The 27472-nt window shown below is 39.3% G+C and overlaps 1 protein-coding gene across 1 annotated transcript in view; it reads right to left on the reverse strand.

The window, feature by feature from the left end:
- Positions 1 to 27472, reverse strand: part of LOC146316230 (septin-7-like) — a 52999-nt gene that overhangs the window by 7039 nt on the left and 18488 nt on the right. Inside the window, exons 3-9 of the mRNA XM_084733279.1 lie at positions 19809 to 19915; positions 11163 to 11263; positions 10891 to 11025; positions 6060 to 6177; positions 5774 to 5866; positions 4848 to 4944; positions 2639 to 2650 (exon numbers count right to left, since the gene is read on the reverse strand). Of these exons, the coding sequence (XP_084589405.1) occupies positions 2639 to 2650; positions 4848 to 4944; positions 5774 to 5866; positions 6060 to 6177; positions 10891 to 11025; positions 11163 to 11263; positions 19809 to 19915 (663 nt within the window). The remainder of the gene's footprint in view (positions 1 to 2638; positions 2651 to 4847; positions 4945 to 5773; positions 5867 to 6059; positions 6178 to 10890; positions 11026 to 11162; positions 11264 to 19808; positions 19916 to 27472) is intronic.

Raw genomic sequence — 27472 nt, forward strand, 5'->3', positions numbered from 1 at the left:
GTAACTTATAGTATATAGCTTGTTTCTTGATGAGTGGCAGAAAACACCTGATACATAGCTCATTAAAAAAACAAGTCAAATCCTTTTACTTTTGTTTTTTGTCAATCATGGATTTAATAGAAAATTGTCTCAGTCCATCAGGTGTTTTGAGCCAGAGTGCTTTATCTATTAGCAATATGTATTTAGGCCATGATGATGAACTGCACTGGTTTAATAAATCATGAGCACACAACTGTCTATTTCAAACATGCAGTATATCTCTGTGTGTGTGTGTGTGTGTGTGTGTGTGTGTGTGTGTGTGTGTGTGTGTGGGCGTGCAGAATTTTTTACAAACAGCATGTTTTCACGTTAAGTGTTATATTAAAATTCTAAGTACGCTAATGAGTGGGAACTCATGATACCAAGCCACATGTTACCTTGATGACTTAAATGAGCTGCTACATGCCCTTTTGGAAAACTAGCTCACCATTAACTGCTCATGAACCTATAAGCAATGCGTTAGGATGGTGGATCCCAGTCCTTGGTCCAGCGATACAGCAAGGCCTGTACACACATTCTTACCCTGCAGCAACACAATTAACTCAACTCAAAATTAGCTGAATCATGCCTTGAAGCAGGGGAGTAATTAAAAGTTATTGCTGCTGCATGTGATACCACTGGAGCAAAGAAGGGAACCACAGTATTAGAATGATGTTTCTATTGCAGCTGTAGCTTCAGCACCAAACAGCCTCTAGTTTTCTCCATGACTATTCACAGCATCAGACCTGGGACAAAACAAGTGGCCACGTGAAAGCTTTAAGCTTGCTAAGAACATCAGACAGAAAGGATTTGAAATTTTGAGATACTTCAATTACATAAACGTTATCAAATGCACTATGCAGGATAATTCCTGTTTACTACAAACTCGGCCTTATTTTGGTCATTTTAGCCTTCATTCTTGTCAGTAATCATAATGTTGCAGAGATCTGGGAACACACTGACATCATTAAAAAGAAGTCTAATATGTAAAAAACACAAGCAAACACAATCAAACCCCCAGGTTACCTAAACTGTTTGAACAAAGTATATTTGCTGTAATTGTATGCACACAGATTACTTCAGGGTTTATTAGCAACATTTTAGATGCACTCATTTACAGTTTTGCCTCCAAATAAAATGGTTTTGATAATCTAGCTAAATCATTGGATTGTTTAAAACCTGTCTGATCGTTTGACTGATTATCCTCTTGCCCATTTAGACTTCAGTGTGTCATCCTGTCCCCAAAATCTCAGTAATTACTCTGGTGAGTACAATATCTCCTTAACTGATGGAAAATATTCTTAAAGCTATTAAAATAAGACCCAGGTTGTAATAAACTGGAAATATGCTTTATAAATATACAGTGGGGTTTTTAAAGACTGTCTTGCAGGCTATCAAATTATATAAGAACAAAGACAACAAATGTAATCATTCATGTGTCAGCCTAGTAGATCACCGGCCCTTGTGCCCTACGTAAGCACTAGCACACACAATGATAACGGAAACTAAGAAGCAGACAAGGCATAATACCATCTTTTGAGTGGGCTCTATGAAATAGCTGTTTTAGGTCAATGATGGGAGCTGGCTCCTGTCTAAGAGCTATTTTCTTTTTCTCTTTTGTAAATTAATAAAAGCCACAGTGCTCACTGGCCACACACCCTGCCCTTACACTGAACATTGTGTTGATCTGTGTGCACACGTACAAGTAATTTAGTGCTGCTTAACCTAATCCACACATGAGCAATAACTCCCATTACTACTGTCATTCCTTTTGTTGGAGGTAGATCAGTGTGGATTCTTGTGTTTGATGTGCTTCACACTGTCTTATGATCGAGATAATAATTGCTTTTTAACTTTAATACTTTACCATTTTTGATAAGGACGCCTTAAATTTGGGATTTGTGACCAAGACATGTACTGGGTGCAACATTTTACCATTAAAAAAATTTCATGAAAACTTGCTTTCTGGTGTGCAAACTATGCAATGGCAACACTGTTTCAAAATTACCCCAACATGCAGTTCATTTTGAATTTCTTTTGAGCAATTTCTTATCCCTTATCAGTCACATATAGCCCAGTACCAATCTATATGCAATAAACTAAATTAATGTGAGATTACCAGCCACACTCATGTATCAATCAGGCTCTAACTTACACCAAATGATATAAGGATGTAAGGTTTGTGCTTCAAACTACTAAGACATAGATAGTAACAACATGGAGCACGGCGATGATACGGCCTCTAGAATCTTTCCATAAAAGCGAAGCCTGCCTACATTGGTCAATACTCACTGCAGAGTGTATGATAAGACTTAGCGAAGAGCACTAAGACCAACATTCTACTGAAAACACATGAATGATTGTCTGTGTTCACATTTTAATGGCCCTGTTCTTCAGTGTTTTCATATGTATCCAAAATATGATGTATTTAAGTAGTTTTGATCAGTATTCAGCCCAAGTCTGATTAGAGCATTGGTTTGACCATCAGCCTAATGATGAGAGAGCACAGCAACAGAAAAGTGGAGGGAAAGGAGGGATGGAGAGTTTGGCGGACACTCCGAGGGAGGAGGAGTAGGGGAGAAAATGAGGTTGAAATAAAGTGAAAGATGGTTTGGTTTACCAAAAATGCCCTCTGTCAGTCATGAAAAAGAATAGACAAAGAAAAAAGAAAAAAGAGAGAAAAGAAAGAATGAAAAAGTGAAAGACTGATAAACGGTCAACCACAGAGCAACAACGGTATATTACCTTATATAAAGATAAAGATATATACAGTATATCATCTTTCAGAGGACTTTAAAACAAATGAAACTTAGTGGAAGACTAACATACCAGTAAGAGGAAGAACAGTTCATTGTGGCTAATGGTGAAAGCATGGCAGTCTGATGTTGGGTCAGTCAGCGCTTGCTGCCATACTCAAACAACATACCCCATAATACACTGTCTATCCCCCTTTTCCAGAATCCCTATCAGGATCAGGACCAGCACTACCAAAAGGGACTGTGTGCATGTGAGTTTGTCTGTGTTGAGGAGAAGACAGGTAGGTGTACAGTACAGTATAACATAACAATGTAATAACTGCCAGATAACTTCACACTTATCAAAATGTAATAACATCTTTAGGTGCATGTTGCACTCATTTATTTCCCTTTCGCAAGACAAAAAGTTCTGAATGTCTGACAGTCCTGGTCACTGCTAACTCTTCATTCACACATACAGCATCAAAAACTGAAGCAGAGGGCTTCCAGTTATTGGAAACTGATCTTCAAAAAGCGCCACCCACAGTGCCATCCACTGAACTCAATCCGTCAAAAGGGCGTCCAGCTGGACAAAAATGCTAAAAAAGTTTAACTTGATGCTGATGTCCACTGACAGCTGGGAGCAACAAATACGTGTGCTTATTCACAAATCCATCTGGAAACAGAAGAATAGAGGCGTTTTCTATTCAACTCCACTTTAAATAACAACTTTAAACAGACTCTTAATCATGGTCAGGAACTTCTGAATTTTCTACAATGTAACTCTGACACATTAACTGGAGTTCAACAAGAGATATAAAGAAGAGAACAGAAAACAGGCAGCCTGGTTGACCAGTAGGAGTCATTAATAAAATAACAAGGGCAAGATAACTCACTGAACTTCCAGCTGTAAACATTGCTGATTATTGTTGTTTCATGTGGCCTAACCCATGTTTTGGGATATTAAAGGTGTGGGTAAGTGGTTTGTCTTCTGTGGACCCACTGAATAAGGCTTTTTTAAAAATTGGTATTAAATCCATGAACATTTATAGTCTCCCATAACTAAGATCTTTAAGTTAGCAGAGTGAAATGCAGAAGCATCTTGACTAAATATAATATAATATAAAATAATAAACTTTTGTTTGATTATGAAGGTCTAGTGTTTAAGATCTGGGGGACTTACTGGAAGAATATGGCAGAAATTTAGTATAATATTCATAAGTATGTTTAAGTGTGTGATCACCTGAACATAAGAATAAGGTTTTTGTTACCTCAGAGTGAGTCCTTTATATCTACAAAGGGCAGAGAGGCTTCCATGTTGCACTGTCATGTTTCTACAGACAAAACAGACAAACGAAACACTGGCTCTGGAATGTCTCTTTCACAATTTTGCAAGTTTTACAGCAACCATAGGTTCTCCTGTGTGCTTGGAAGGGGAGGATGAGGTGAGCAGAATTCAGTTGGTTGCAATCTACAACATCACCCCTAGATGCCACTAAATCCTTCACACTGGTCCAACAATAATGAAATGACAAAAGTTCTACTAAAATCATTTTAAAATATACTTCAGGACTAATCCTATGAAGCTCTACTGGGTGTTTTAGGATTATGCTATGCTATGTTGACATAAAATACTTATTTTTCACTTTGAAAAGCTGCATTTGTTCAACTCATTTCCAGTCAAGAACACATTTTGACAAGTCACTGTGTTACCTGGCAGTTAATACATTCAGTGGATACAAGGGGTCACTGTGGAAAACATGCACCATATTCCACACTCTCAGGAATATCATGCTTCAATCATTATGAGAGAGGAAATACTGGGACTGCTGGACATTCTCAAACACATCAACCTTCCAACGCCAGCATGCGTCAGCCTCACTCTCACATCCATCATTGTCTGACCAAGGTGCAATGACATACTGTGCATCAAATGTCATACTTGAAAACTGACAAAAAAATAAGAAAGCTTAATTTTTGCCCTTTGTGAACTCTTTAAGTGTGCATACTTCTTTTCTAGTTCATTTCCTGGGCACCTGCAGTTTGGCCTCTAAGTGGTCCTTCCTTTCCGGCAGTGGACCTGAGTAAACCTACCTTCTGCCACGCCCCACGGGTACTGGCGACCTCGGACCTTCTTGCCATTCACCTCGATTACCACATTGCTGCCGACCACTGCCAGTGGCATCTTCTCCTGGGGTGGAAAGACAAAGAACTTTGTTTTATCATGGATAAACTGCTACAACAGCTCTTTCTGGATGGAGTACTGCAAACTGCTCTTTGAAAAACTGCTCTTTGATATTTGATGGTCATCTCCTGTAGTCAACTGACCATACCTGAGGAAAGATTAGGTTGGAATACTTAAGGCTGTAGGCATAAGGACGTTTATTATTATTTTTTTTTTACATTAAAACTGTCAAGTCCAAGTGCAGTAGACTGACAACATTTTCTACAGTGAGAGAGTTATCTTTTTCCATATTTACATATTCTTAAGGCGAGTCACTGCATAGCCAAACAGCCACGTACAAAAAAAGTGGCTATAGAGGTTTGGTAATGTAGAGACTACTTGTAGGTTAGCTAATTAAAGGGAAACTCCATCTGCATTCTTTTCAGGGGGCTTCAAATGTAAACTCCCACTCAGCCATTAGCAAAAAGTGGTGATGCATGTTATAGTGCTTGATAACCTCCCTCCCCTCTCCTAACACAGAGGGTTTATATGTAGCAACATCATCATGCAGAAACCTACACAGGTCACATGGGAAAGCATTTTTAGAAAGTCTTGGAAAAATAGCATTTTGATGCTAAAACATACATACACTGACAACAATATGAATGCTCAGATTTGAAAACATAAAGAACACTACTGGGAAGATACAGAATGATATGCAAACAAACAAGAAAATAATGGACCCGCCCTTACTATGGTGGCTGGAAAGAAAACACAAACACACTTAGGACAGGCTGACTTTTGATTGTGTGACAATTTCTGCTGAGATTACTAAAATGATTGTGTGGTCCGTTACCTTGATCTTTCTGATGAGTTTGTTGTCCTCGTCATCCTCCGTGTCTGGGAATTCATAAATTTTTATTTTGTGCTCCTGTATCTCTTTCATTATCTGATGAGGGGAGAAAATAATCAGAATGAAGGTCACAAGTACACTATAAACCTTTCTACATATTTAGCCTTATTTCTCCTAAGTTTACAATTTTCGTGCACTTAATGGACATTTTATGCTTATTCTAAAAATACTTTTTTTCTGAAACAGCAGCACTGCCTATCCCACTAATGTGACACACACACACACACACCTGTTTTTTAAAAAGCTGGCACTCCTCTGGGGTCAGAGTGTCGGCCTTGGCAATGAGCGGGATGACGTTCACTTTGTCATGAAGTCTTTTCATGAATTCGATGTCGAGAGGCTTCAGACTGATGGACAGAAAGAAAGAAACACATTTGACTAAAATCATCAACAAGTCCATTACTTTTTTCTATACAGGTGAGCAACAACTGGCCTATGGGGTATATTCAACAGGTTTATCCTAATAGAAAAGCACACAGCTAAATTTGTTTGCATGTGTTAGCATCCAGAGATGGGTTAGTCTCCACCCTGATCATCCATGAACAGGATAAACTCTTGTAGGAAATTGATGATTGAAAAAACAAAATTAGGGATGCATCGATCGACCGTCTGGAACCAGACAGTTTTCTGTGTGATTGGCCCTGACCATTTACTGGCAGGTCAGTGTCACATATTCAATTGTGTGCCGATCATATTCACACACATGCTCTGCATAACGGTCATGTCATCCGCACAGCAGACACAGACTGTAACATCACACTCACAACAGCGCTGATTTAAGAAGCACACACTCAGCACACACCAAGACACATGCTTGTTTGAAGTGTTAAGAGAAGACAGCAAGACAGAGCAGCTGACAATGTCGCCAAACAGCAGCACCGTGTCAGTCTCCGGTTTGTTTACAACTGCTTCCACACGAGATCACATAAAATCATGTCTCACAAGATTCCGGAAAATCTTGTGAAATTGTGTTCCCTCTGGTACATAATATAGTATAAATTATTTAATAGAATTTTATTATGAATATCTAAATTAATGTTACAAGAAAAGTGGCAAAAATGTTTGTGAATGCTGCCAATCATAGCTATAGAAAGATGGAAAAATCAAAATCGGCCAAAATCAGAATCAGCAGGTCAGACCCTGAAAAATTAAAAAAAATAAAAAAAATAAAAAATTGGGATGGCCAAGAAAACCGAAATCAATGCATCTCTACTCAAAATGCTTGATAACAAAGAAACAAATTTATGTGGATAAGCAACCCTTTCAGGCACTCTGACACATCCTTTGAATCAAGAATTACAGTAAACTAAACAAAATGCCTCCTTCCTCTCTACATTTCTTTTCAAAGTTAATGCAATTCAGAGGGTCACCAGCAGAGGGCCAACCAAAACCATACACTGCATGTTGCCCACAGCAAAGACACAATAAAGCCAGCTGAGTGTAACTGACTTCTTCTCTTATGTGTTCTCTCCTCTGACAACTGACAGTTTTGTCTTGCTGGGCTAATGAAGGACTGTCTTTGTTATACTCCCATAGGCTCTCCATCTCTGTTTGAATGACAGAGTCAGAGTCATATTCAGTCGTGTGGCCAGAGACAGAGAGCTCTGGTCCGGCATAAGGCTAGTGGGGGTGCCTGCATGTGTGCAGTGTATGTGGAAAGTGAGTGTATGTGTGTGAAAATCATGTAAATATAATTGTACAGGGGAGTCTCGTGGCTATGGCTGCGGCGGCAGAGCGGGTCATCCACTGATCACAGGGAAAAAAATAGAGTGAATATGAATAATGTTGGGAAATAAACAAAAAAAGTTTGCTGATGCTATAATGCTGTTTATACTAAAATTCAACTAGAATCGTTTTGATATTTTCTTAATTGTTGGATAGGGGATGTGGGATGGGGAACTTCTGAAGAGGGGCATGCCAGAAAAAGTTTTGGAACCACTGGATCAGTTGTTTTGACCATAAAAAGAAAATGGTGAAAAAATGTTAATTGAAAATGTTAATTACTAATTTCCAAAGGCCAAGGTGACATCCTCAGATGCCTTGTTTTGTCCCCAACCCAAACATATTCAGTTTACAGTCATAGAGGGCCAAGGAAACTAGAAAATATCCACATTTAAGAAGCTGGAATCCAAAGAATTCTGACTCAATGAAAACAACCCAATCCAGTTGATCAATTAGTAAAATAGTTGACAATTAATTTAATAAACGATTAATAATCACAGTGTTTCCCACAGGATTTTGTAAGACTGTAGTGGGTGGACCTCAGACCCTCTAGAGGGTTCTGGGGCAGGCTCCCCCAGAAAAAAAATATAATGCTGGGCTCTGGCTCTGCTGCCTGGTAATTAGTAATTTTAATAAAATACTATTCATTCTGAATAGTTGATGGGCATTATTTGAGAGATATACATCTATATTGCCCGGCTAATTAACAGCTTAAAATCAATATTTCACCTGTAATCAGTGTTAATCCATTGCTCCCCATCTTGCAGTATAGTCCAGAGTTGTAACTAAACCCTGACTGAGATTCTGCATAATCAGTGTCTTATTTTAATATTGTGTGTGTCTCTGATGAGTGACAGTGTTTCTCACAGAATAAGTAACTGTGAGAAAGTTGGCCCACACACTCATACCTACACCATCTCTTATTGCACACACAGCGACTCGCCCCGTCTCCGTTTCTCTCTGCCTGCACAGTCTGTCTCTGACCATTCAACTTTCTTTATCAGCATGTTTTATAGAATTGTGTCCAGTTGTGCCTACAAAATGCAATATTTTTTTATTTATGCACATTAAAATAAAGCATGCTGTGTGTGGACATGGTTCTGTACATGGTTGTCTGTGTGTAATGACGTGAGTAAAGGGGATGTTGAGGTACTTATCCCAGGAATGCAGAAATACAAAGAGGGCAAGAAAACAGCTGTTGAGTGGTTCACTAGTTCACAGAGGGATAGAGCATGTGTATGAACTAAGAATGGGGTCAGGTCGGTGTATAATGCAGCATCAGAGGAGCCCTGGAGTGAATGCGGTCCCAGATAAAACAGAGTGTCTTGCTCTAAGGAGAGAGAGACTGGAGGACAGCAGAAGACACTCATTGTCAAGGCACTTGTGTGACCTCAAAAACTTTTTCCTATTGCAGTATTATAGTATTCTAGTACTTGTTCCTACATACCAGCAGTGATGTATCTTAGGGCCAACCAAACAACATCATCATCCCTTGAGCCAAACTACTAGCGTAGCTAAAATCCATCACTAAACACCTACAACACCTTCACAAAGCATTTATAGTCAGTACACATATGTTTGTAGACACATTTCCGATGTTTTATGTGCTACCCACACTCTTGTCCTTAGCAAGATATGGATAAAATGCAGCATTTCAGCCTCATGAAACTAACAGCTGTGATTGTCAGGTTTTGGTGTCATCCCATCAGAAGAACAAAGCAGTACTGGATAGGGAAACTGGTTAAAGAAAAGAGGCCAATTGCCACATTAAGAGAAGCTATTTGGCTGGTACCACCTACAGATTTACACAATAATGTAATTTTAAAAGCCTTGCATACTACTCATCTGCGCAGATTTATAAACAATCCAAGGATGTAGATCAAATTTAGCCAGCACTAAAACCAGAGTGGGTGGATGGATTTTGGGTTACACAGCCCCACATTTTAAGTCTGGCTGGTGCTGCAGCTATACTGAGAAACAGGGAATGTTCCAGTGATGCCAAGTGAACACACACACGCACACACACTGAGACATTGCAAGATGAGAGAAGACAGAGTGTGTTTGTCTGAGATGAGAGGCCTGCCTCTGTGAGCTGTTCTGAGTCTCCGCTCTGATTGGGTGATTCAGTGATGGAGAGCAGAACTCTACTGAGCATGAGCAGAACTGGATTATATAACCTTTGTGGGTCACAAACACTGGCTGGCACACACACATGCATGCGGGCGCACACACACCCTTTCGCTTCAGCTACAGCTTGTATAGCTGGCGGGGGGTAGGAACCTGGATGGAAAGCTAGACATTTCCTCAAATTATGAGTCTTCAAGCCAAAGAGCGGTCATAGCACTTACAGGTTTTCATCTCATTTTAAAAACTGCATCAACTGATTTCACTGACTGGCACAGCAATGTCATTTGGACCACTATGGAAGAATGCTGGTTAGTGTTAGTGAATAACACCTTTGAATACAAACAGACTCACATAGGGAGCATCTTGACCAGAACAAAATCATCCTCCCACTTGCCAACTGCTGCTTCTAAAATGCTGGTGTCAGAATATCTCTGTTCACCTGGTTATAACTATGATACTCTATAATCTTATAAACCTGGAAGAATCTTAAAGCTGATATAATCAATGTCTTTTGATTCACTCTCACCATTTTTTATCAGTATAGTTTTCAGCAGCTGTTTTCAAAAAATAACCTCTAACAAACCCACTGTACACTACCTGCTCAGCACCAAAGAGCAGCAGACAGACAAAGTTAGTGACTAGCTGATGATTAAAAAGAGCACAGAGACAAATATTGTTGGTGGTGACCAAAACAGAGCTAAAAGGAGAGTTAATATTGAATTAATATTGATCAGGTGGAGAGAAATATGACTTCAAATAAATGCTAATGTTGTTCTGTCTGCTGGATGTATAAATAGCCAGCTATTTGCTTTATAACTTTATACATGCAGATTATTTATCATTCACGGTATTAAGTGCTTCATACTTTGCCTCTCATTCACAGACTAGAGTTACAGCTGACCACAGGTAATAATAATTGTATGGATTGAATATATTTACTTATTTCTCTGTTACACTGCCTGCAAAAAATGCCAAAACAGTAATTTAACGCAAGTTTAAGGTATCAGTATGCTAAAATTTACCAAACCTTTTAGAAGTCACAGTTACTCCATCAACTTCTGATTCCTGATGTCCTCTTATGTGAAGACACTGTCACTTATTATACAATGTTGGATGCAACTGTGTATTTATTTTGTATTTTGGTGTCATTATATTCTGAAAATGAGCCACAATCAAACATAGTCAATATTATAAGCTTAAGATTTTCCTACCCGTGACCTGAGGGCGCTATGAAATACAGACAGCAGTGGACTCTGTTGTCTGGCATGGACCTGCGGTTCACCCTTGACTCTGCATTCAGGAAGTCCTCACACTTACTGTCAATGTAGTTTATGACTGGCTGCCAACTGGGAAGATGGAGAAAAGATAGTAGACAGAGAAAAGAGGGGAGGACATAAGATAATAAAAAACATATGATCATTTTGTAGTATCTATCTATGCATATATTTCTGGAAAAGACCCCGATTGTGCAAGCACTACTCACCAATTACTATTATCCACAGCATCTCCAAAGCCTGGTGTATCGACAATGGTGAGTGTCAGCTGGACCCCTCCTTCCTTAATGAGCACTTTTGACTGCTCCACCTGAAACACAGCAACATGCACATTAGTTAGTACACTACTGATCTGAATGAAAACCATTTCCTCAGATCTAAATCCTAGTTGTGTTCTGATAATCTTCCTATATTTGTGTGGATTCAACACTTTGTTAATACAATTCAGAATGCTACTTGGCAACACAAATGTTCCCACACACATAGGCTTACATGCTCAATTATGAGAGACTATCCTCTCCCACTCAGGGCACTGATGATACATCATCACACTATAAGTGCACCCACACTGCCTGCTAGGAGATTCATAGATAGCAATATCTGCTGGTTGTATGTGCGAGGAAATAGCTGGCACAGTGATGGTGTGTAGGTGAGGAATGATTACCATTTCCTCACTAGGGTACCGACTCCATTCTAAACTTTAACCCCTGAATTCAGCCAATCCTGGAAATAACACAAGGCGGCTATGTTGAACTTTTTAAAACAGCAGCCTCACAATCTGAATCTTGTATGGAAGGAAAGCACTGCTGCACTGACCTCTATGGGTTGAAAGCTTAAAACTCACCACTAGTCCCCATAAAGTGATACGTATACCAAAAGACTTCTTAATTTGATCCCTTTAATTTCTACTTCATTCAATACCCATCATGTAAATGGAAGCATTCCTGAAATAATCCTTGTACATTGCACAAACTTATTTTTACCAGACGCCACAGGCATGTAGTATAGCTGTACTTTTTACCGTCTTGTTGCCATCTTGAAGCGCTTAACTGTATGCTTGACTTCAACAGACTGTACGAGTTGTAGCTGCTGCAGTAGTGGTGCAGTTGGCTACAAGCAAAACCATACAAATAGTCATTTTTTCTAGATCTGAGTACAAAAAGGATCAAATGCAGGTATCTTTTGACTGGAGAAGTTTCAATACTACTTGGTGCTGGGTTATTTTGATTGATACATAAAACGTCTTGAGAAATGATATGAAGGGTAACTTTAGTATTTTTCAACCTGGGCCTTATTTCCCCATGATTTTGTGTCTAAGTGACCACCATCAAGTCCACGAAAGTCCACTAAAAGTGTTGTTTTTGCCACTGATATGCTCAAATTGTTCTTATGAGTGTTTCTTACCCAAAAATTGCTTATTGCTCTTGCCAACCTAACTAATCTCCTTTTGAAAAAAATGGTAATTTAAACATGGTCATCTTCATTCAAACTCAAAAGAAACAAGATTCACCAATAACATCATGTCTTATCTTTCCACTGTCCAATAATCACTTTTCTTGTCAGGGAGAAACACAGTCTATAGCCACAATATTTTCTCATCCACCTCAGAATTTATTTTGACAACTACCAGTTGTATACCAGTTGTATAGAGGGATGCTGGAGCAATAATCTGTTAAGTCCATTTTGACTGAATATAAGGCAAATTTTAGACTCAGAGCAAATGTCTACAAAGTCAGCAGAAATACACACACAGACGCAAATGCAAGGTTGAAATTTCATGTTCAGCCTGAACATACTTGTGTCATGATTTTGAGATAACTGCTGGGGCAGGGGTGGGGTTGTATGTCTGGTTTGAAAGCATTTTGTGATTACATGGGAGGAGTGTGTTCAAGCTGAAATTGGGTGTTAAGTTGCCCTTCAATGTCTCTTGTAGTTGATTTTCATACTATACTGTACTTTATAAAAAAATGTTTGCCTCAGAAAATGCATTAAATATTTTGAAGAACAATGAAAAACTATTAAATGTTGACCAATGATCTATTCACTCTCATGCTGATCGAAGGTCAAGTTTAGTTAGTAATAAAAACAAACAAACAAATGAACAAAAAAAACAAACAAACAAAAAAAAAGGGTTTTAACCTGAATCTTCACTGTAGATCTTTAGTTTGGTGCCGCGTTAACATGCACTGTGTCGGAACTGGGTGTGTGTGGTGTAGCGCTGTGCAATCAGCATGTCAGGATTTTAGAATACTTGGACTATGCCAGCCAAGCAGGATGGAGACATTTCATGTTTTTTTCCCCAGTTGTTTTTTACTTTGCTGGTCATCATTCATACATTGTTTGGGAGATTCTGCAACGCTGCTTTCTTGTGAAACTCCAGTAGTGTTTCGAAAAACAAAATAAGCCCAACCCACAATTGGCATGAGGGTGAGTAGATGATGACTGACTTTTCATTTTTGGGTGAACTATCCCTTTTGGAAAATAACTACCTGATTGAGTTCTTTACCTGGCTTCAGTTTGAAACAGAAAAAGAGGACAAACAAAACCATTCCATCTCAGTCTTCAGTCACATACATTCACATCGAGTCCCACAGATCCATCATTTCCTGCAGCTTGTCTGCTGTTCCCTCGCTTTGCCGCATACTTTCACAAGGCCATCTAGTTATTTTAGAATCACCCCTTTAACTCAAACTACAGCCCTCTTGCTCTAACACAAACATTCTTCAGCTTCCACAAACCTTCAGATAATCTGTCCGACTTTACAGCTGAGCATATATATCACGCACCACAGTCATTTGACATATCTGAACTTAATTGTGCACCCAGCCTGTGTGTTCAAATGTGTGTTTAGACTGTAAGTGTTTGTGCATGACATGTCAGCCATCGCAAAACCAAATCTGCTATTTCCACCATTTCTGCGAAGAAAAACAGATTGGGAGAAAACCTCAAAAATGCCGTCAGTCTCAACACCATCATTTAAAAGAAATCTGATCTGGGGGAATGTGAGTGAGCGACAAAGCATGAGAGAATGTTCTGGAATATAAATACTCTGACCCCGTCTCTCTCCCTCAGCCTCAGACCACAGCACCCACGGCAAACACACTTACACACACTAACTGCTACTTGCAGGAGAGCATGTATGCCCACGTTGCGCTCTTGGGGTTCACATGAGGTTCGATGTGAGCAGAGGACTAAAAGGGATGTTTTCAGTCTCGCCAAAATGGAGTAAATATAGCACCGTGCTGGTGCACAGACTGGAACATAACAGATCTGCTGTCATGTGGAGATGCAAAAGATATACCGACATCACCTGATTTGTTCCTACAAGCTGTAAATTAGGACACACCGCATGAAGTGGAAAAACAGGACTTTCACTGCCCATGAATTGGTGGAAAAATGCATGCTTAATTACAATTTTTTCTTAATTACAAGAAATTTAAAGAATGCTGGTGACAAGAACATCACAGCTACATTTTTGGAATTTTTGTATTGCCTGTTGAATGATCTTTTTTGTGGAAAAGATGGGTATAAGTTCATCACTGATACCAAAACAATGTGTTTTTTCATTTTGTTAATCTGAATCTGTTTCTATAACCTCTTTTTTGTTTAAGAATTCAAAGTGAATAATTCAATCAGTAACAAAAAAAGGTTGATGTTCAACACTTAGACCTCCATATGGCCAGATTTCTAGGCCTTTCAGACCTATTGCCTGACCTCAAAAATGAAAATTATCTTATGAAGTCTAAAAAAATGGACTTAATAAATAAAAGAAAAGATAATAGATGTGATACAATGACTAAACAGCCATGAGTATACATGGGACTGCTTTTGACTCCATTAAATCAGAGTGGATGGTGACAGAGCTAATAAGTTACAATACCTTTCTCCATTTTTGACTCTCAGGCTCTCCCTTTTAAATATCGGGGCGACCGAGCCTTTTGTGTCAAAAAATAGCTGTTGATAGATCTGATTGAAAGTGTCCAGGTTTGAGATTTCTGCCTCCATCTCAATACAATGGTGAGTGACGGTGAGTAAAGAAATTGCATTGAAAAACAACAAGTCTTTCAAGAGACACTGTCCTGGTTACTCTATATGTACAGACCTCACTGTAGGGGATTTTAATCACAATTCTTTTTCATGTTGGTTTTAAGACCATTTTACAAGTTACTGAACAGTAACCAACCAAACTAATTTACCTATTTAAAAAAAATTTCTCTAAAAGAAAAAAAAAGAATCACAGACTATTTGTGCCAGATTTTTATCTGTGTGCAATCTGTGTGAATTTAATATTTTTATAATTAACTAAACCAGAGCAGCAACAGTAAACTGCTGTTTACAACAGCAAAGTTACTATATACTTAATATCTCACTGGAATCAAATCTAAATTTTTTGTTTAAAAAAGTCAGATGCTCCACACTTCTTTCCTGCATAAAAAAAATCATATTCCTGATATCAAAACACTGAGTGAAGTGTATCAAGAATGAAGAAAACAGACATCAGGCTTCCTGCTTGTGAAATAAAAGGGGAGCGTAAGAAATCCAAAGCACAACAGTTTCCTATGATTGGTTTATCTGCATTTTTCTCAGAAAGGCATGAAATGGACTATCAAACAGTGTGATCTGGCTGAGAAAAAAAACTTTGGATGCATCACGTGTATGAGCACAGAACTGTAACGGATAGAATGTGCACTGTAGCATGACACAACGGTCTCTCTGTAATCCTAATCCTTCTGATCCTTCATTTATTTTGTCATTTATTTCATCATATCACACACATCTTTTCATAAATTCAACTGAATTGCTCAGCAGAAAGTGGTCCCAATGAAACCTGCTGACTGCATATGAACACTGTTGAAAGACACGCTGCTGTTCACTGCCATTATGCTCGAGTGGAGGCAGAAATCTTAAAAGCAGACATATTAAAGCCTGGACAAATTAAACCAAAAGTAAAAGCAGGGTCAGTAATGTGGTTGAAATAAACTTCATAAGACCATTCATTTCTAAAGAACTATGAATTCTACTCTGAATTTTCTCACTCTTCTACCTACACACAGACACACTTTTGGCCAGCTGAGTGGTGAACTGAATAGCTGGCTTCTAGCAGTTGTGTGTGTTATGTGATGTGTGGGTGAGGCTTGTTTGTGTTAATGTTCAAAGACGACAGTGTACAGTGCAAGCAGGAGCCAAATCCTGCTGCAAAGTGATTTGCAATGTGTCTCAAGTATGTGTGTTTACGTAGGGGCAGTTTTCATGATTAGACAAACAATTTATTAATCAAGGAAAGAGGATGATTTTTTTTTTTCAGCTTTTTAGCAGTGTGTGTGTGTGTGTGTGTGTGTGTGTGTGTGTGTGTGTGTGTGTGTGTGTGTGTGTGTGTGTGTATCAGTGTATGTGTGTGGGTGAGTGTTACATTTCATGGGAACATTCTTGCCCTGTTACTGACCCTATCAGGCCCCAGGGAAGGTCCAAGGACTCTCACCCACTGCCCTGTTTTTCTTTGTTTCTCCCGTCACCTCTTACTAACCATCACTGCCTCAGTCTTCAGACACTCGTTGGTTTTACCCTGCTCTGTCTTTTTTCTCCCCATCACACTGCTTCTCCGTCCAACTTCTCCTGCTACCTGCATCCCTCCTCTTTCCTCCTGGCTGCATCGCTCCTCTGTCCACAACTCTTCTCTTCCACCTTATAGTAGCACCACTCACTGTCTTTGTCTTTTCCCTCCTTCTTCCCTTCTCCCCACTGCTGATCCAGATGCACCCTCCCTCCCTCCTCCTCCTCAGTTTGTCATGACCATAAAAGGACAAAACCAGGCCTTGTGGCCTTGCTGTTTCCCTCTTAGTTCTACCATCCCTCCCTCTTAGTTCTACCATCCTTCGTTCTCACTCTCCTTTTCCACGTTACTCCATCCTACTCTCCTCCTCCTCTCCTGAATACTCCATCTCTTGCTCCCACTCTTCTTTCTTCTCTAGCCTTTTACTCTCAGTGGCAGCATGAAAACTAGAACTGGTTCAACCACTGTGGCCAGGCCTGATAATATTTTTGTGCTGAACACGAAAGCAGCTATATTTAATTTTCAAATTAAATGTTCGACAGAGTTTATATGCTCCTTCTCAGCATAGAAAAATATTTTTTATGACTTTTGTGTGACTTGTCTATTGATCAACTTGCCTTTAAAGAGATAGTTCACCTCAAAATCAAAATCAAATTTTGTTTTGCATGAGTTTTGCAGATATCGACTGATGTCTGCCTTCACTCCAATAAAATGAGACTAGATGGCACTCAGCTTATAGTGCTCAATGCAGCAAAGACATACATTTGAAAAACTACAGGAATGTGTATTTCCAGAAATCATAGTCTGGTTACACAATATAATGCACAGACCTTGATGTGGACAATTTCATGTTGGAACCATTTTCACTCTATAGAAGAATCTACTGGAATGCTCTGCTAGAAAGAAAGCAGATGATACATAAAACTGCTCACAACAAGGTCTGAGGATTATCTTGAGTAAATGGGTCATGATTTTTGTAAACAGTCAGTGGAAAAATCTGTATTTTTGATTTTGTTGCCAACTCTGGCATGCACAGCTTAGGGATAGGAGGCAACTACCATAATCAAATGTAATGATTATGTTCTAATTTTGGAGTTAAAAAATGTTTTTCTATATATAAATGTGCTGGCTAAGCCTGACTCAGTTTGATGCGGCACGTCAGCCCACAGCAGAGATTTGTATCTTGATTACAGCTGGGTTGAAGGCATGTCTTTTAACTAAAGTCAAGCTTAGCAGCTGTAAATTGGCAAATAAACACTTCCTTTCCACAAATTGTTCTCCATTATTTTGTTATTTAAAAGCTTTTATTATGAAACAGCAAAATCAGGACATGTTGGGTTTTCATCAGCAGTACCTTGACGCGACTTGACTATATAGCTAAAAGTGAACATGAAACATTTAAAATAAAACAGACACCTGACAGTACAAACCACAATGTAGGAGAGAAACTAAACTTCCAACCACAGAGATTCAGTTAAAAGCTACCAAGAAGAGAAGATGTACAAAACACACAGTGCAGTGGAAATGGAAATCAGTGCAGTTTGAAATCACTTTGTAGTCTTCTCCTGCCTGTCGGTCAGTGAATTGATTAGATGCTGAAAACTTGTGGGGCTTCTCCATTGGCTCTTTTGTCCACGTTGAGTGAAAAATCTAGATATTGGGAGCTTCTAAATGAAGTAAGGAATGTTGGATTAGTTATAGAGACAGGTGGTCAGAACTCATCTTTGGCTTGTTCGCCCCTCAAACTTGACTTATGACTTTTTATTATCTTTTCTCTTCACATGCAAAGTTCAGACACAGGTGGCACCTGAAGAGTCCTTTGCTTTGCTCAAAGAACAGACATTTAATAACCTTGCAATGCATGACACTAAAATGTTTGCATATAGCTTATATTTAATCATTTTGATGGTTGTGGTTATGGTTGGGATTTGACTGGTGAAATGAGAGCACAGCTCATGGGGGATATAACAATTTTGCAAAGAAGTGACATGTGGAAACAGAGGTCCTTCATACCCCTTGGAGTTAGTTTACATACATTTAATTTACAAAAAAAGAAAAGGAAACTGTGATTCAAACAACTTACGTGCAGTTGTGTTTGGGCAACAGACCTCTCAGTTTTGAGTTTAAACAACAAAGGTCTTAAGAAACAAGCTTCTCCTAAGACACAAAACCAACACAGGCCTCAGGGAGCCAACAGTGTATATTATTATGTTGGAAAAGAACAATATCAAATACATGGGAAACACTTAGCTTACAATAAATCTGGATTCATGTCAATAAACCCTATCCAATTGAGAAATTACAAACAGATACAGTCCCTTTCTTACCATCTGCATGAATAAAAGACTGAAGTTACGCAGTTTCAACCAACAGCAGTACCTCAGAGCACTGGTTCCCACTCAGACAGCATTCGACCATTACTAGCCTGATAGTCAGACTGAACAGTTGTGTTTTGACTGAAGCAACCAGTGTTCTACAATTGGATTTGACTTTAAATTTTAGGTCGCGGACTGCTTTTTCCAATTTAAACCTTTTTTCTTTGAATTGACAGCTATGCCATTGTTAGAATACAGAGTCTTGATTTGGAGTGATCAACAGATCATTGTTTTATTCTTTAAAAAGACCGTCTATGACATTAAGGGTGATATAATGGCTTGCAGGCTATGTGTCATCTCTGAAGTGTTGTTTTTGTTTTCCTTCGTACATGCACCGGACGCGACAAGGAGGTGGGGGTGGAGAGAGAGAGAGAGAGAGAGAGGAAAAAAAACTGGGTAAATTGCCAATTCTGGCCTTGATTTCAATTACTGACACTGAAAGATTATTTAGATTGATTTAATATTGAGACTGTGACACTCATATGAAATATGGTCATTAGTTATTATTCAAACAAGGTGTGCAGCTGTGTCTCATCAAAAATGGTCAACAGCATGAGGTTATTTTTCTGGCTTTGGCACAGACAGATGATGATCTCAATCTTAATCCTGCCTACAAAGCTCTGATTGGTTGTTTTCCAACCAGGGGAAACTGCTGGACATGAGCATAACACTAGATCTATTTGAATTGCTGCAAGGTTATCAGTTTTTCAACAGCTACTTAGCTAATCAATATGTGTGCACTGTGTTCCTGTTATTGCAGCTGATGCTTGAGAGTTTCTTTGGAAGAGGTGGGGGAGATAAAATCATTATGTGTCTGGTAGAATATCTGAACATTTGATCTATTTACAACTAAAGCTTTTATTGTATTACGCATACTAAACTTGGAAATCACGTGTGATGTCAAATGACTTGAAGTTGAATAACCTTACCTGCACAGTCTTCTTTATGCGCTGGGAGGGTCCAGGGTAGTCCTTGGAGTACAAGTCAGTCAAGAAAAGAGAATTGATGAGTGTCGATTTCCCAAGACCAGATTCACCTGAGGACACACACAAATTTAACAAAGTTAAATATAAAAAATAGACGGCCTAAAGGGACAGGGCTGCAGCAGAAAAATAAAGTAGATTCTTTGTCTGGGAGGGAAAAGGTCAGGAGCACGTCTGCCAGCAAGAAAAGCTTTCAGATAGAGGGGATAAAACATTTCCTCTTCACCTCCCGCTCACTCTCTCTCTCACTATCCCCATTCATTCACTCTTCCTTCTTTCCCTTCACTAAACGCTTCCTTTTCGAATAAATCTTCCCATTTCTCTCCTTACTGTGCCAACTTTCCATTCTCTGCTCCCATACTGATGTTAGGGGCAGCATTTGCACAAACACACAGAGTTAACATTCACTTGACAAAGAGCACAGCCAGCCCTAACATACACATTGCATAGGCTCTCACACACACCATGTTGTGATTAATGGCCGAGCATCTGGCTCGTGTCTCATGAAAAGACTTGGAGGAGTGTTTGGTTGGATGGAAGGAGGGCCTGTTGTCCTAGCAAGACCCCTGACTGACTCCCACAGCACCATCACGCTGCTTTTCAGCCTTTGAAAATCTGAGGCTGACCCTACCGTGGCAATTTGTGACTAAACACCAAAGCAGGGTGGGTACACAGGAGTCTGAGGGCGCAGCATGTTGTTGTGTGGCTAATGTTGCTAGCTTTGACTGTAGACCCATATGCTGGAGAAATGTTGGAGTATGTAATGTTGCGGGGGAGTCAGAATATGAGTTGAATGTGGGCCATGTTACTTTTTGTCGAACACTGTAGTGCAACGCAGGCTCAGCAGGCTTTGTTATAGGGCTGCACAATTAATTGCAATATTATGGAAATCAAAATATGGCCAAGTGCAATATCCAAGTCACAGAACCAGTACCAAATTGCAATTTTTTGTAAAAGGAAAAATGTGTGAGAAAACAGTATTATAAAGAAGTACTGCAGTGCAGTACTGCAGATGTAAGAAAACAAACCTCAACAAATATCACATTTCCACAATTTAATTTTCAGTAAAAATGAAAACTGTAGTGCAAAAATTATCATTCCCAATAATCATATCACATGTTGTAATCGCAGTTTCAGCCAATATGACTTTCTTTTTTTTTACGATATTGTGCAGCTCTACCTTGTTAATATATAAAATGACTGTGCTATGTATTTCCAGTACAGATACAGTGGACAAAAATTATAATGAACAAACAGCAGTCACTCTACTTAGCAGATCGATGGACCTCAAAGGTCATAGAGGTATGATGTTTCCCTTGATGTATAGATAATGTACTGAACTGTGATCCCAAAACCTATGTATGTAGCAGATTTTGTGAACCATTGCACTCACTTTCACTGGTCTATTGATTTTTTTGTTTGTTTTTTTTGGATGTTTGGTCTAAAAAAAAAAAAAAAAGTGAAAAACACCTACCAAAAGTTCCCAAGACCCAAAGTGTTTTCAGAATCCAATCCAGATAATTAAAGCTGAATGATGGAGGCTAACTGGGACAGATCTGCCCTCAGGGGGGTTTAGTCTACTGCAGTGACTGAAGCAACCATTCTGCATGAACAATCCAAATCCACCGTCCAAAGTCCAAAGACTTTCACACTACAGGAAATTCTCACAAGCTCTCATTATTATAACAGTCTACTCATTTTCTGCCGATCAACAGATTGCCTTAACACTAACCTTTAGTAATGCTTGGACACCGAGCCCACAATACCTCTATCAAGCATTCAACTCTTTTTAACTTTTTTATGCAGCAGCTCTCGTTTCCAAACAAGTTTCTCTTACAGGAGGAAAAAAAAACTAACCTTGACCTGGAAGCAACTGTGAGCCAACATCTGAAGGGTCAAAGAAATCAAGCTGTTCTCACCAGCTAATGTGTACAGTAATGTCATCTGTACTGATCAACATACAGCATCTGTGTGCAGCCTAAAAGCAGTAATCTTTCCATTTTAAAATGCTGATTGATGATGTTCCTCCAGTAATTCTAGATTGCCCAGCAGTTTTCTAGAGATTCAACAGCTGGTGTGCCAGACTGTTGGGGGCTGCTTTAGAACTGGGGATGGTCCCTGGGTGCTGCACAGTAGCTGCCTTCTGCTCCTAGTACTGTGTTAAAGATGGGTTAAAGTGGGTCTTTACCATAATATAAATGTTGATTAAATATGTATCTGACACATTGAAGTAACAGGTGTAGGTTATTGACTTTGATTTTTGTTTACTCTGTTTTGTGATAAAGAAATTGTGTCAGAGGGTGCGACCTGAATCTTTTGTACATTATCTTGTGCTAATGAAAAAGAGATGGGCGAGGAAGCAGATTTGTTACCAATGGAGTTTAGTTAACTTAACAAACCTGGGTGTCAGAAAAGACTATATTGCTCATGCAACCAAAACATTTTTCTCATCTAATTTTCACTCTCTAATGCAAATAAATATTTAGAATTCAAAGGGCGGCTCTCATAAAGCAGCGCTGCAACACTCGCAGGCTGAGGTGGACAAAACACAAAACAGAGCAGAGCAAAGAATGGATGGGATTTTGACTGACTTTATTTTAGCTGATATGATTCATTAAAATATGCCTGGACCAGTTTGAGACATGTCTACTTATTCCACCTACTAACTACATTATATTTATTCTATCAACACAAGTAATTTTTCTGTTTTCAGTCTCTTCAAATCAGCCACCTGCTAGGGTGGAACATCTGCAGCAAGACCTTTTTCATTCATACTTTCCACAAGACATCTGTGTATTCCATCAGTCCATGTTGATGTGGTGTGGATCCCTGGTGGATTCTGGTCTTTACCCCTTCTTAACCCCTCGGTCTGCCCCCTGTGTGTGTTTGCTCAGTTATGGATGATATTCTGTCCCTGTGTGAGTTATGAACAAACTTTGTCTCTGTGTCTCCTGCAGTCTCTTCAGACAGACGATGGCCGACTCACCCGTTTGATGGACTGTTTGGAGTTAGAGGTCAAGCACGCGCACACACAAGAATACACAGAGGCCATTTCATGACCAGATAGCACAGATGTATGAAGCCTTCCTCCTTTTCAGTGCTGGGTAAATTACTCCCAGCCCTGCAAAGGGTTATCTAAATGTGGAGTGGAGGGACTAAGTGAATGCGTGAAAGTGTCTGTGTCCTTAGTGTGTCTGCTGTTCCTGTTAGCTTTGCTGTCTTGGTAAGTTGGTGTCATTACTGATGCAAACTCAACAAAACAAACAGCAGGAAATGAAGTGAAAAGTCTAACCTGAAAATGACCACACTCACATGGAGGTTTCAGCCGGATTATCTGCCTTTGCTGACTAAAAAACAATTACACAGCAAATCCAATGATTGATTCATGCCAAACTGAAGCAGCAATATTGCATGCTGTGAAACCAAAACAAAGAGCTGAAAGACTATAAAATGCTGCTAAGGTGACTTGCAGAGTAAGGGGATTCTCTGTGGGGTTTTTGCTCAAGCAACATCTCTTTGGACATTAAGGATGCTAACAATTAATTGATGATTGATTAATTTATCATTAAGAATTTGATCTATCAAGTAAAATTCAATCTAACTACTACCAAAACGATTTGAAATATACCAGATTATCTTTAGAGAGTGCTCCACAAGTTATCTGATATTCAAGTACATGGGTTTAATATTTAGACCTTTATGTCTTTATGTGTTTCATCCTAATGTAATGCTGTCAGAGAAGATGGATTATGTTGATGTGGAAATAAAGCTTAGATTGAGACGGAAAAAATGCAATTGGTATCGTTTGGTCTAAGCTAAATTTTTGTTTTTTTTTTTTAATTTTTTTATGATGATTAATCGATTAATTGATTACAAGTGTTACCGATAATAGATTAAGGAAAGTGCTTACAATTGCAAACCTACTGGACATAATATAAAATTATTGACAAAGATATAAGCTTTAAGCAACAACTTTTGGAGTTCTTACATTTTGGAGTACTAACTAGGACAAAGGAAAAGATGTTACCTCTGTTAAAAAAATATTTTCATTCATTTTCTTTTTAAAATTCACTGAAATTACCTACACACAAAGACATGCACATAATAACACAATTGTTTTTCAAATATTTTTGGTGGCATAACACAACAAAGGGCTTTAGGTCAGAATCCAACCAGGGCCAATGCAGAGGAGTCAACCCCAGCACATGGGGCGCAAGCTCCACCAACTGAGTCATCCAGGTGCTGCATGATTGGACAATCTTTTTTTTTTGGGTATATCTACCCTTCATCAAATTATAAAACTTACTACTACTGTATATCCAACACTCAGCTAGTCATGGCTTACGACGCACAGATTCATCATGTGCTATTTTACTTTAGAGTAACAATGGAGTCAAGATACTGACAGATGTTGTCCAACTATGTGAGCTGTCATGTGTTCTGATCTGTTCTGAGGTTTTCACAAACATGATTGAAACTTATTTCTAGGGGGACTACACACACCACCTGTTTTAGGGCAGACTGCCCTTCATCCTTACAGTGTTGACATAAATCTTCCTGACATTTCTAAGTATTTTCTGTGTGAACCTCACCATATTTCTTCGCCTATGTGAAAGCAGGGTCCCAGAGCCTTATCAGGACAAGAAAGTCATGGGTCAAAGGTTTCAGTTTCTGTTCCTGACAGGCTCTGTCTGTGGTTTTGCTGAACTCAGCTAGCCTAGTCTTGTCTGTGGAGCAGATGTGATACCGAGATCTGTCATCTTAGAAGTCCAGTCACAGGTCTAAAACAACCTAAACACCCTCAGCCACAGGTCTGTGGCCCTGATCAAACACTGGACAGAGCTCTCCTAAATGTCCCCTTGACCAAACATCTCAGTGGATCTTCAGCAAATACCATGTTGGCTCTCCCAACTGAACTAAACAGGTTTCACAAACACTATTATCTTTGGCACAAACACAGCAGTGAAGAGTTGTAAGCCAATCTCCAGATCTATTTCTACACACCATGTGACCTATTCAGGGTTCTATTGGCATTTGGTTTTCATGTCAATGCCATTATGTTTAGATCAAAGTTGCTGATAGGTGACATCTGGGAAAACTATTGAACTTAAATGGAGAAAATGTTATACCGAACTCCACTTAAAATATGACTATTTGTTGTTTGCTTGTTGACTAACATTTATCCCTGGTAGAAAATTCCTTAACTCAAATAGGGAGTGGTCAGGATGCATTATTCAGCAGGACACAAACACCAAGCAGCAATCTGATCTCCATTTGTGGGAACAGGAAAACATAATCTAAAAGTTTTTTCTATCAAATTAGATGGTGCAAAAACTGTCAATGGCTGTTTATTCATGGCTGTACAGCTGAAGTGGAGGATTTATAGCTAAAGATGATACGTTAGTTTCTCTGACAGAGAGGCCCACAGTGTGACGGATGCTTCACTCAGTCACAGCAGTAGTCTAAACCCCCCCTGAGGGCAGGTCCGTCCCAATTAGCCTCCCTCGTTCAGCTTTAATTAAATATTGGTTCCACATGACAAGTGGAAGCGTAGTGCCAGCTCTCTGTAAATAGACTAATGACCTGAACGTCAGTGATGGATGGCTGACCCTTCCAGCTCATCCCTGCTGTTTCTCTTCCTCTCTCCCTCAGTGAGCCATCAGTTCATCTTTCCATAGCTCTGTGTCTATGTCACTCAGCCTCCAACCACATGCCATTTTGTCCTATTTCTCTTCTCTGTCTCTGCTATCAGTTTTCATGTAGCTCTTTCATTGTTAGTATTGTGATTTTTATCTCCCATATTAAGAGAGAGGAGTCTTTGCACAACTCTTCATATTCATATATTTGTTTATTGTGAACTCAAGTTTTATCTGTGACACCTGATCATATTTTAACAGAACTTCTCAGTCTCACTGCTGTGATCTTTAGTTTCAGTACAGGCCGGTCAAAGATGGTGCAACACATGCAGGCAAAACAGGACTTAAATTTGTTTTTTATTGGCCTGGAGGAAGATGGCATCATTTGTGGTACATGATATTTTTTCTGTTGTCCATTTTTGCCTTTTAAGTACAATTAAACCATGATGCCCAACAGAAAAAATGAAAACCTACGAGAACATGTAAACCAGTAGATCCACTGCAACTGTGCTCATCAACTTTTTCTCAACTATTCCTGGAAGTTGCACTGCTCTGCTTGATATGGTGCTGAATTTGCTAGATGCTTCAAAATCAATAAAGACTCACTATTTTGGAAAAATAAATAACCAATATTTGTCTTACTCATTGCAGTTAACCTACAGGATTCAGTTTTCAGCCTTTTGTTTGAAACTGAAAGCTAAGGGAGATACAGACTTGCTTCTTGAATTAAGTAAAACAACATGAAAACCTGATTTTCACACAGCTGTTTTTCAAACACAAAGATTGTTTTATCTCAGTTGTTTTTTATTGCAACGATGGATGAGATCTCTTATTTATAACCACATTATTCAAATCCACTTGAATTTACACCAGATCACGGGACATGTTAGCTTTAGAAATTCCCAATAACAACAGTACTTGCTGAAGTGAGGAAGACTGGTTTCCAGTACAATGGACCTTGCTACTGATATGAACTGCAACATAAACTGAAAACATAAAGACAGAGACACTCCTCTGAGGGACTTCTATATTCTACTTTTTAATAATAGTTGTGATTTCTTGAATTAGTGAACCTTTGAGTTATTGAGTTCAAACTTTCTTTTGCAAAAGAAACTTAAGAAAAATCACATAAGACTTCCTGAGTATGTGCACTAACACTCTGCACAATTTGTCACACTGCACATTAAATATGAAAGTGTTGAAAGAACTATAGCAAGCTGGACTAGAGGGACAGAAAAACAAACATACAAATGGCCACAGTGGGCTTCCCATGGGATTCCTGACATTCCTCCCTCTTTTTCTCTCATTCTGTCGTCCCCCTCTTTTTCAGCCCTGAGGCAGCAGCTGGCCCCCTCACATCCTGACAGGCCTACTAACTAGCACCCAACACAAACACACACACAACACATCTAACAGGCATGTGTGAGGCCTGAACCAGAAAGTGTGAAATGAGACATCTGGGGAACATACAGGCATGAAGAAGAGAACAGCAGAGTCAGACAGACAGGCGGTGCATGTGAGAGAAGTTGTGTTTGCTGAACACCAGACTGTTGGACAAGATAATTCTCCATTGTTAAGACTAAATGAGACCGGCTGCAAAAGGGGGCAAAGGTCAGGGTTTTGGCAAAGATAAGGATCTGCAAGGCCAGCAGAGTCCATGGAAGAATCAGAATCCAACCTAAACTATGTCAGCACTCCGCCGGACAGCCGCGGTCCACATGGGCTGGCTACAGGAGCCTTGGAGGGACACAACCCACTTCCCTCTGGTTTTTTAAAATTAGAAAGTGAGTGTTCCGCTGCGATTCGCAGAGCCTGAGACTAAATCTGACAGAATCGGCACGTGCTGGGTCAAAGCAGACATGTGCATCTCAAAATAGAGACGCAGAGAACCAGAGCAGAGCAAAGAGAAAGAATGAGAAAGGAGAGGGAGAGACTTGCCTGCAGTGGTTTGACAGAGCATGCATGAACATGCAC

The sequence above is a fragment of the Lutjanus erythropterus genome, chromosome 13 (assembly GCF_056507025.1).
Source record: "Lutjanus erythropterus isolate fLutEry1 chromosome 13, fLutEry1.hap2, whole genome shotgun sequence".
Classification (NCBI taxonomy): domain Eukaryota; kingdom Metazoa; phylum Chordata; class Actinopteri; order Lutjaniformes; family Lutjanidae; genus Lutjanus; species Lutjanus erythropterus.